The sequence below is a fragment of the Eurytemora carolleeae genome, unplaced genomic scaffold, assembly GCF_000591075.1.
Source record: "Eurytemora carolleeae unplaced genomic scaffold, Eaff_2.0 scaffold236, whole genome shotgun sequence".
Classification (NCBI taxonomy): domain Eukaryota; kingdom Metazoa; phylum Arthropoda; class Copepoda; order Calanoida; family Temoridae; genus Eurytemora; species Eurytemora carolleeae.
In genome coordinates this window covers 222,371-233,553 of record NW_019396199.1, presented here as the reverse complement: position 1 = coordinate 233,553, position 11,183 = coordinate 222,371, and the positions used below count along the sequence as shown (strand labels likewise).

The 11,183-nt window shown below is 30.9% G+C and overlaps 1 protein-coding gene across 1 annotated transcript in view; it reads right to left on the bottom strand.

Annotated features, from left to right (window-relative positions):
- Positions 1 to 6,977: 6,977 nt before the first annotated feature.
- The window catches only part of LOC111697917 (uncharacterized), a 7,309-nt gene continuing 3,103 nt past the window's right edge, over positions 6,978 to 11,183 (bottom strand). The window contains exons 3-8 of the mRNA XM_023468066.1: positions 9,933 to 9,981; positions 9,653 to 9,714; positions 9,229 to 9,259; positions 8,969 to 9,019; positions 7,796 to 7,877; positions 6,978 to 7,172 (exon numbers count right to left, since the gene is read on the bottom strand). Coding sequence (XP_023323834.1) covers positions 7,099 to 7,172; positions 7,796 to 7,877; positions 8,969 to 9,019; positions 9,229 to 9,259; positions 9,653 to 9,714; positions 9,933 to 9,981 — 349 coding nt within the window. The 3' untranslated portion in view covers positions 6,978 to 7,098. The remainder of the gene's footprint in view (positions 7,173 to 7,795; positions 7,878 to 8,968; positions 9,020 to 9,228; positions 9,260 to 9,652; positions 9,715 to 9,932; positions 9,982 to 11,183) is intronic.

Here is an 11,183-nt window from a genome sequence, read left to right as displayed (position 1 = left end):
AACTTTCATAAACGCGGTTGAAAAGCAATTGTGATGTTAGTCGCGCGGTTTAAAAGTAATTTCGGGCAATCCCAAACAAATGACAAAAGTTTGTTTGATATAATTTTAAAGATGGCGCCGGATACTAGAACAGTTTTGATAAATATCTGAGCGGGGGGTTAATTAAAATAGGAATTACAAAAGAAATCTAAATTTGTTAAAATTTGTAAAGTCAATTAAAATGAAATGCAACCAGTTACTCGAGGGATGGGGTGCAGAGCTGCCATGAGCCCTCAAAATGAACTCTAGAGCCTCCTGATATGTAGAATCACCAACAAGCCCTGCAAAACCGGTGGCATGGAGAGGTAGCGGGAGGCGCTGAGATGGTTTTGCGGGGCTTGGAGGGCATTCTGCTTATCAGGAGGCTCATGAGGTCATTTCACGGGACTCATGGTGCCATGCGCTCCATCCCTCTTTACTCTCATGCAGAAATTTGAAATATGAGCGTTAATGTGTAAATTAAATCAAAATGTTTAAATGTGCTAAATATTCTTGATTTACAATATTGTGTTCTAGTGCCCTTATATAAAAACTGTGAAATGTAAGTGTTCTTATATATATTTTAAAAATCTACCATTATCTTAAATTCAATGAGTTGGTTCATAACTTGATAGATTTCCAAATTTAAAAAATCAAAAATTTCTAAATTTGATTTGGACCCTTAATTGATTATAATGTACAAAAGTCCGACTATCTACATTGTTTATATAATTCATGTCAACTGTTCTCAACAATTAATCTGAACGTAAAAAAATCTCGCTCTATTAAAACAATTTTACAATTTGTTACCACTTAAACAAATTCATGACACGACAGCATTTACATTTTTTTTAAATAGGAATTTGAGGGTGGTTTATTTTAAAGATTTTGGAAACTTCTCAAATGAATTGGGAAATTCGCAAAATGTCAGGGTATTTGGGAAATTCCCCAAATGCCTGGGTATCTTGGAAATTTCCAGTCATTTGAGAAATATTTGTAGGTATTTGGAAAATTTCCCAGATACCCAGGCATTTGGAAAATTTGTATTTTTGACATTTTTGATAATTGCTGTCACTCCCTTTAAACATTTGATGTTGTCCTCTGTGTGTACTAATCCCAATGGATTCCTTTTCACTGTTTTTTAATCAAATATTTGAAAACCTTTCGAGTGAAAATATATGTATCCTCCACTGTGTATAATTGTTTTTATCTTAAACAGGGCGTCTAAAAAAACATGACATTCTGTGGATATTTTTAGATGTTTTATACCGTAATTTGTTAAGTTTTTTGATACCAAAGAGAATAATAAAGAATATTAAATAGTATATTATAGTAAAATTGATTTTAAAGTAAAATATATTTGATCAAGCGATTTCATTAACTAATTAAACTGCAAAAGTGTTTAACATCAGTGACAGAAAAAGAGATTTAAAACTATACACCAACTGTCATGTTTTGTGGGACACCGGTCCTGTACCTAAAATTTTAGAATTTGAATTTTAAAGACGAGAATATTTGATTTTCTGCAGGGTACACAGGTGTAAGAATATTTGTTAAAGGTTGTCAGAATAATGTTCAGAATAAGGTTTCCACCAAAAAAAGAGACTTCAGAGTAGGGTTTCCAATCGAAATTCCGTTGCGCGGAATTGCGCGCAACTGTTCTTGTAAAGCGAAATTGTGCGGAATAGCGCGAAAATTACACGGCTCGCAATTGCACGCAAGTAAAATTAAGTTGTTGGAAACACTATTACAGAGTGGGGCTTGGCACGTTCCAACTTTTCTAGTCGTTTCGTTAACGGTAAGTTCCAACCATTAAAAGATAAAAATTTCATGACCCGTTAATTTTAAAAGTAAAAACAGAACGTTCGTTCCCTTAATGGCATTTACCATTTTTCTTAAATTACCGTTAGATAACTATCCAAATTTTATTAACGATGTTAACGGTCTATTACATTATAAAGGGCACAAAGCGGCGAAAAAACGGTTAACGAAATTGTTATCGGCGCAGCCATTAACGGTCTATTTAAGTACTAATGGTTTGAAAAATCGTTAACGGTCTATTACAGTGTTACCTGGTTAATAAATTGTTAACGGCACAGCCGTTACGGGTGTATTTCAGTATTCATGGCGCGTTTACAGTTCAGCCATTAACGATCTTTTGTAGTAAGAACGGCTTTAATAGTTTGTCAAATCGTTAACGGCACTATAAACAGTTGAACAATATTTATCCTTTTCTGCGGACTGAGTAGTGTCTAGATATCAAAATCAACTATATTTATCCTATTCTGAGGAGAACCCAGATTCTTTTACGGCTGGAGAAACTCCAAATCTATCCAAAATTCTATTTCAAAATTCTATTCTCAGCATTTCATAATATGAACACAGAAGACGGCATTAAAAAAATCAAAACACGTGAAAATATATATTCTGGTTTCAACTGTTAAATTCTTTTTCAAAAATGGCTGATCCGTGTCGTTAAAGGTTTAAAAAATAACGGCTTTTGCCATTAATTAACGGATTCTTCTGTTAATTTTCGAAAACCTCCGTTCCGTTGCCGGAACTTTGCCCAGCCCTACTACAGAGACACGACTGCAAAGGAATTTTATTTGTCTTAATTCTTACTTTCATCATTTCATGAATCTTCCTCTGTCAAATAATTAAGTACACGTCTCCGAGTACACCATTCGCAGGCCATAGTTTAAAAGTTCCAGATAGTCATTAAAATAAATTCGCTGTGGGTATACCTGTATGATATTGCTCCACAACTCGCAAAAATAGATGTGCGAAAAATCCACGGAAAACTGCAAAAATTAAAATGGCAATGGCTAGAAATGGAAGATTTTTGGAACACAAAAAGAAAAATGTCTATAGTAGAGATGTCAACGTTTTGATTTTTCTAGATTTTAACTTTCGTTACGATAGTGTTCATCAAACGTATAAACGTTTGAATCGCTACGTTGCATATTATGAAATTTTATGGCAGAGGAACGTTACATAATGAATTTTCTGCACTTGAATACCTTATACAACGTTAAGCTTTAGTAAATGTTAGTGAAAAACAGTAAGCTCCGTTACGCTTTAGCTTTTCCTGTTTTAAATAACTTTACCAACGTTGTGTTAAAGCTTTAGTAATATATAACCACAATTTTTTAATGTTCCGCTTTCATGCTTGGTAAATTCAGAGACCTCACGTTACACTTTCAATTGGTAACAAACGTTTCACTTTAATAATATGTCATTGGGGCATAGTTTTGCACGTTGCAATGCATTTCAGTGCAAAGAATATTTTTTGTTAACATTAAGTTTTATCTTAACTATTCCGATATAAACTGTTTTAGTTACGTTTAGAAATTTTACTAAAATGCAACTTTTACGATTTAACGAAAAGTTATTGCGATAGCGTTTTTTGTTATACTATTTTACAACTGGAAATCAAAACTGTTTATTCGTTTCGTTTCTAAGAAAGACATGAAAAAGTGTTCGATCTGTTGTATTAAAATGTTTAGGCCTTCTCGTTTCTTAATTTACACTTTATTAAAAATGTTTCTAAATGAAAGTATTACAATATTTTTTCCGTTATAATTGTATTTCTACTTTAGTATTTTTCATCCTAAAACATCATGCAAAAAAATTAGTATCATAAATCCCTTTTTTACGCACCCTGTATGTTGCTGTTGTATTGTTAGCCTTTTTAGAAAATGTGTAGAAGAATGCAGAAATTTAAAGATGTTATAATATTATTATTTGAACGGTTTTTGAAATTTGTGAATGAAAGTTTTTAGTATTAGACTTTCAACTGAAAAGTGTGTTTTAAAGGTACTAGAGACGTAATTTCAAGTCACCTTCTATTTATGGAGTGGTATGTCCAGCATACATTTAGAAGACAGGAAAACGCTGGTATTTTCAAATTATCAGTCAGATAAAGGTATACATGTTACCATTGGGAATCGAGCATAGCCCTCTTTAAATGGAGGATCACTTGAAATTATCATCGTGTATTTGACAAGCTTAAAAAAATAGACATGTTTTGAACACTTCATAAAAGAAGTTCAAATTCGGCAAGGCAGACCACTTTTGAATGTTGAACAGAAGTTCTAAATTATTTTACGTTAAGTTATTATTAAGTTAATTTTTTCTATTTTAACTCAATGCAAACTGACTCTCCGGTGGATTTTCTTCTATCTAACAGAATTCATAGTTTGAAATATGTAAGGTCTACAACATTGGGTAGCAAAGATATAGGGATTAGAAATATAAGTTTGTGACAACAACTTAATTCCTTTAGACATTCTTATCTAACAGAATTCATAGTTTGAAATATCAAAATTCTGCAACACCAGCTTGCAAAGATATAGAGATTAGAATATTAAAATTTTTGACAAATGTTTAGTTATTTTTGAGTTTTATTTTATGGTACTTACAAAGTGAGTAAAAGAGCGGCATTAGCTTCAGTTTACAAACCACAATGAAAATGTTTTTGCGTTCAGGTTTGGGGTTAAAAAATAGCAAAATAAAGTAAGACAAATGCTACATTTGTTTAACACAAACAACACGAAATAAATTTTGTAACATTTTTTTAACAAATCGGATAAAAAATATTTTTTTATTCTATTTTAAAGTAACAGAAAAGGCATATGTAAAATTTCTTCAATGTCACCTTTCTTTTCCAGAGCTTTACCTGTAGGTATAAAATGCCCCAGTTTTATAAAATAAAAGTATATAGTGTCAAGTTCTAAGGTAGTGAGATTCATTAAAAAAATAAAAAGTGAGATTTGAAAATCCAAAATGAGAATATAAAATTTCAACTTTTATTTTCAAACTCTGGTATTGGCGGTAGTGAGATTTCAAAATCCCATATAAAAAATTTCAACTTTTATTTTCAAACTGAGAGAGAATCTAATGAACAGTGTACTAGAGATTGGAATGGAAACAACAATAGGTAAACATCCGAACAGTACAGTATATTGCAGTACATTAATACATCTCAATTAAAAGAAGGCATTTTATACAAACACGAGCTTTAGTGGGTTTCATATTATTGTAACGTAACGTACAAAAACACACATCTCTAGTCTATAGAAGTTAAAATGAAGATAAAGAAAATTTAACTTTTTGCATTTAGAACGAAATAAAAATTTACCACGTTGCACTTTTTGTTTGATTAATCTTAAACTGCACAGTTGTGTCACGAAGAAAACTCATTTATATTTTGCTTTATTTTTTAATATTTTACTCTATCCTAATTTCCTTCAACAAATGAATTAAGTTTATTTTTTATTCATTATTATTATTATTTTTATTATTATAATTATTATTGTTATTATTATCATTATCATTCATATTATTATTATCTAACTTTCGCATTTCTAATTTCAAGAAAATTTAGCATTTTTGAAAAACAGATTAAAGCGCAATTTTTTTACAGCGCCCCCTCCCCTGTAAGAAGAAAGTATGATTTTTGGCAAAATTTCAGATTTATCAGTATCATTATCAACTATCATTATTATTATTATTATTATGTTGTTCTTTATTCTAATGACAGCATATTGTTCACAGTTTAAAAGATGAAGGTGCATCGTTATACATCGTTAAATAAGAATCGATGGTTTTATTTCAGAGAATCTATAGCCGATGAGATTTTAAAAGCTTAAACCCGAGTAAAACCCAAACTCGGGCTTAGATAGAACCCAAGTCAGGATTGGTTCTGATTCGACCAATGAGAGACTGTTTAGCAAGCTTTCTCTCTGAAGCAGACAGAATTCAGTCAGAGCCTGTTCTCTCCATAGAAAGTGGTCGTGTAGTTCGCGTACTTTTGGGGACGATATGTTGGCCGCTAGATGTCTCATGCTAAATTCTTATCTGATAGATAGATATTCAAACTTTATGTAGATACATTATTTTCATAGTATGTTTATTTTATATATTTAATAAAATTTGACAACACAAATGATTCCCAAATTTTAAATGTACAAATATAAAAGATTTTACAAAATTTATGATCATCAGCTGCAGAAGAAATGAGCCTTAAAGAGAGAGAAACCCAAGATGGTTGGTTTTTACTAAACTCAAGGCCATCCAAAACCAGGATCTTGAGTTGAGCTTTACTTGGGTCTAAGCAGACGCAAAAACCGGGTTTTACTCGGGTATAAGCTTTTACAATCTCATTTCGGTGTTTATAGATTATGAACTTCGTGAATACTGATGGTAAAAGTTGTCTGCAATGAGAATAAATAAGTATAGATTGGAATTAAGTCGAAAAAATAGTAAAACCGCTGTTTTGTCTTACTGTTTTCATACTGCAGGTACGTATACTTAACACATTTGTGCTATATAACCTTTTTATGTAAAAAAATGTTCATGAACATATTAAATCATTATTTAATTTTCTTTTAATTAATTCTTTGTTAAACTGGCATGCATTCCCGAGTTCATTGTAGCATAAGCTTTACTTCACATTCCCGAATTCGTATTAGCATAAGCTAATAAAAAGAAGAAATGGTAGCGCATATATCCCGGGATTATACTGTATTTAGGGCGTTTGGACAGTTCATAGACAGACATTTCATAGATAGGACATGTCATAGATAGGAAATTTCTTAGAAAAGACATTTCATAGATAGGAAATTTCATAGATAGGATATTTTATAGAAAGAAATTTCATAGCAAGACATTTCATGTTAATGTAATGTCTTATCTATGAAATTTCATATCTTTGAATTGTCTTTATCTATGAAATGTCTTGTCTATGAAATGTCCTGTATATGAGATGTCATATCTATGAAATGTCTTACTATGACAAGTCTTTCAATGAATTGTCCCAATGTCTATTTTTGTATAATTTGTGAACATTTTTTGGCTCGAAGGGACTGATCTAATTCATAGGGATAGTGTTATTTCCCTTCTATGTTAATCTCTTTTCTGTGGTTGTCCGTCTATATTTCAGAGAAGATGAAATAAAATATAGTTAAGTACTTTATTATTAATCGATGCATACAAATTTAACACAACAAATTGACAGGTCCCTTGTATAATAGCAAATTTAAAAACAAAACAAAATCAGTGCTTTATAATGTCGTCTTCTTATTCCACTTCGTGAATGATTTCATACTTCCTCTGTAGGTCGCTGTTGTCGAAACATCCAAAGATATATTTTCCTTAAACAATGATAAGATAAAATTTTAAAAAAAAATAAAAGCTTTAATTTGATTTTATTTGAAGAAAATTTGTAAAATCAATTTCTGTTATTTTGAAATTATTTTTCCCACTGCAGATTTAAGTTTTTGAAATGGTACCGTCCTGGATAATTAATGGTAAAAGAGCGTTTAAAACCTATAAAAATTTTTTTTTGGTCTGTCAACGCAATCATGCTTGATTGTTGATATTTTGAGATCCTGGCCTTTTCTTTTCAGTGTTAAAAGATTCAAATGTTTTCATCGTAAAAATTTCCAAAATTGGCTTGTTTAATTTAAATACGGGTTTACCCGTAAAGGAAGAGACTAATGAAGACGACCTGAAACTCTTAAAATAAGATGATTTCAAGGTTAAATTAATTTTGTCTGTCTTGAAATAAGTCTTTTCATGACTTATTTGATGATTATACAAAGAAAGAAACAAGTTATAGTTTTAGAAAATCATGATTACGAGCTAACAGCCTGGTTATGAAATCCGTACAGTCGTCTCTGAAGTCTCATCCTTTATAGGTAACCCTGCTTGATTTGATTTATGCATCATAGTTTCCAGAAAAAAAGACTGAAGACGACATTTTATTAATCTATACCTGGACCATAGATAGTTTTCCCGAGAAGGAAGTTGGCGAAGAGAAGTTCATAGTTGGCCAAATCCAGGATATAATCTCCGTTCTACAAATAAACTATAATGATACAAAGACGACATTTGAAATCGTCTTCTTTGCTTGGTGTTCCTGTACTGTATTGTACATAAATTGTTATTTTATTTTTTGGAAATAAAAAAAATTAAAGATTAAACCATTCTTAAAAATTTTATTATAAAAATATCAAATTTACATGCAGAAAATAAAGGGTTCTTTTGAAGTATTCTGCGGTGTATTTTGGCGTGAAAATAATCTAGTACAGGGTGTCCCAATAAACATGGGAATTCAGTGACGAATTGGATATTGTCTTTGTTATGAATTAGCATTGTAATACCTAATTTCAAAAGCCATAATATTATTATGTCTGCTAGAGTTTATTTTATGAAAAGGGTAAAAGACTGTAAAGATGTGTCTATTATGTCTCCGTAAGATGAACAGTGAAGAAGGACAAGTTTACTCTGTTTGTATACTGTAATTTTCTTGTTTTACTTAGTACAACCGTATGCAGTCAAAACATAAACAAACAAAATGTGATCATAGCAGACGAAACTCTTACAAAATACAGCTTTCTCAGGTGGTATCACTATAATAAATCAAAGAATTATTTAAAAAGACGATATCGGATTCGTCATTGAATTCCTATGTTTATTAGGACACCCTGTATAATGGTTCGGTATGCTCTCTACAAAACGCGTCCAACCAAGTTTGTATAATAAGACTGGTTACTGTCAATGTGCTCCAATGCTACTAAGATAAATAGATGAAAACCTCATATGACGTCACTGATTATAGAGGCGAAAGTGATCCGTCATGTTTTTATCTATCTTATGAGACGACATTTTCCGTACACTCTGGAGCGCATCTAGAGTAACCTAGCATATTATACAACCTTGCGTCAAACATTCCTAAACTTTTTGTGGAAAAATTACTAATTCTTTCACTTTAACCAAACTTTCTTGTCCTTTTTTTCCTTAAAAAGGGTCTAAATTTTTTTTTGCTTTTAAAAACTTTTTTTAAAACTTTGTCAAATAAAGATGATCTGAATAATCAACACTCAACCTTGTCTATTAACCTTGATTTAAAAATCATTTCTAATTTATTTATATAATATTAAATTACCGCAGTCATGGTGTTATAACCATTTTCAGCCAGAGCATCAAGGTCTGCCCCCTGATCAGCAAAATACAATTCAAATTATCAACTCATTTTATTTCTTATTTGGTTAAATTAAATCACTGATCAATGGATTTTTCTCTCTAAGATATAATAAGAAATCATTCACGATAGAACATTTTGTGAAAAATGTTTGCCAATAAAATGTGATTTTGTTGAGAATTTTTAATTTTTATTCTCAAATCAATTATTTGAATTATTTTTTCCTCTTTTCCAGAAAACACCTTGTAGAAATTCCTAAAATAAAATAAAGGTATCCTAATAACTCAAAAGAAAAACTGTTTTCTGTCTACCGTCTACTGTCTACTGTCTACTGTCTACTGTCTACTGTCTACTGTCTACTGTCTACTGTCTAATGTCTACTGTCTACTGTCTACTGTCTACTGTCTACTGTCTACTGTCTACTGTCTACTGTCTACTGTCTACTGTCTACTGTCTACTGTTTACTGTCTACTGTCTACTGTCTACTGTCTACTGTCTACCGTCTACTGTCTGCTGTCTACTGTCTACTTGATGATTTTCGTCTTTGTTAATATTTCATAATTTCAATCATAGTCGCTTTAGGATTTTAAAAAGAAAGAAAAAAAGATAAAAACCATTCAATTGGTTTCTTGTTACCATTGTATCTACCTGAGATGCTGTTTAGTAATCTGATTTCCCTTATCCTGGCCTACTTGAACAGCAAACATAATCTATATAATTCGTAATTAAAACGGGTCTCTTGCAAGTTAATTCAGTACCGGAAAAAATCCAACCCTTCACAAAAAAACTTTATATTTGTTACTTTTTTAAAACTTTACTTCGTTAACAGAACTTGGCCCTAATTAACAAAAACCAAAAAATGTGTCTGAGGTATTAGACAATTTAAAAATACCAACATAAAAAAAAATAAAAATCTAAAATAAAGAACCTGAGGAATTAGCTGAACCCAGATAGGAAATCCTGACATTCCAGAGGCGCTGCAAATATTTGGAAAATAATAATTGTCAAAATATACAGGGTGAGTCAAAAAAAAGTGTGATTAGCGGCGCCTGGTGAAAAAGTGTACCTTTTTTGTGGCAACTCTTCTGTATGGTGTTTTTTAAAATTTTTTGAAAATTTTTAATTTTTTTGGTACTCCATGGTCCAAAAAAACCTTTTTTCTCTCAAAATAAAAAGTTCAGAAAAGCAAAAATCTGTATATAATTATTGCTATCGAAATCTATAATTTTATAAGAATTGAATCACAGAAAATTGACAAAATTGTAATAAGAAAATTAGCAATTTTCAGTTCTGGTCTAATTTTTAAGGAAAAGTTATTTGAATTCTCTAGTTCCTTTCTTCTAAGTATATTCAAAAGTTAAAAATATACGCTGTTCAGTTGAAACCTCGAAGAACCATTGAAAAAAAATAATAAAAATTATCATATAGGAGAGTTGCACAAAAAAGGTAAAATTTTGCACCAGACGCCAGAAATCGCACTTTTTTAACTCACCCTGTAGATAGATAGATATTTTTTATACGTTTCATGAATGATATCAAATAAATAATTGTGCAATAGTGAAGAATTATAAATAAAAAATAAAATAAAAAACATTTTAAAAAGTACTTTAAAAAATCTTGCACCGAATTATATGTGGTCTGAATGCTTTTTAATAAAAGTCTTAAATGAGATCGTGGGACTAAATTTAAAGTAGCCAGATCAATGTTTGCTTAAAACCAGATCTATGTCAGATTAATGTCAGATCAAAGCCAGATTAATGTTTGCTTAAAACCAGATCAATGTCAGATTAATGTCAGATCAAAGCCTGATCAATTTTAGATCAACGCCAGATCAATGTTAGATCAAAGCCAGATCAATGTTAGATCAAAGCCAGATAGTTGTCAGATCTATTTTAGATCAAAGTCAGATTAAGGTCATATTAGAGCCAGATCGATTTTTCCATAATGACCAGAGCTGTGAACTTTTAAAGGAAATTAATGTGTTTAACTCATAGATAAAGATAGATTGCGCATAAGACGACATTTTTCATCTTGAAACATATTAATGTACAGAGATGTTTTAAAGACATTCCTATTATATTGATTAACTAGGTCGGTTGTGAACATTGGCTGTTCTTATGTCATTGAGTACTTGTGGTGTACATGAGTTCTGTAGAGAGAAATTTAAGTTAGTTTAGTC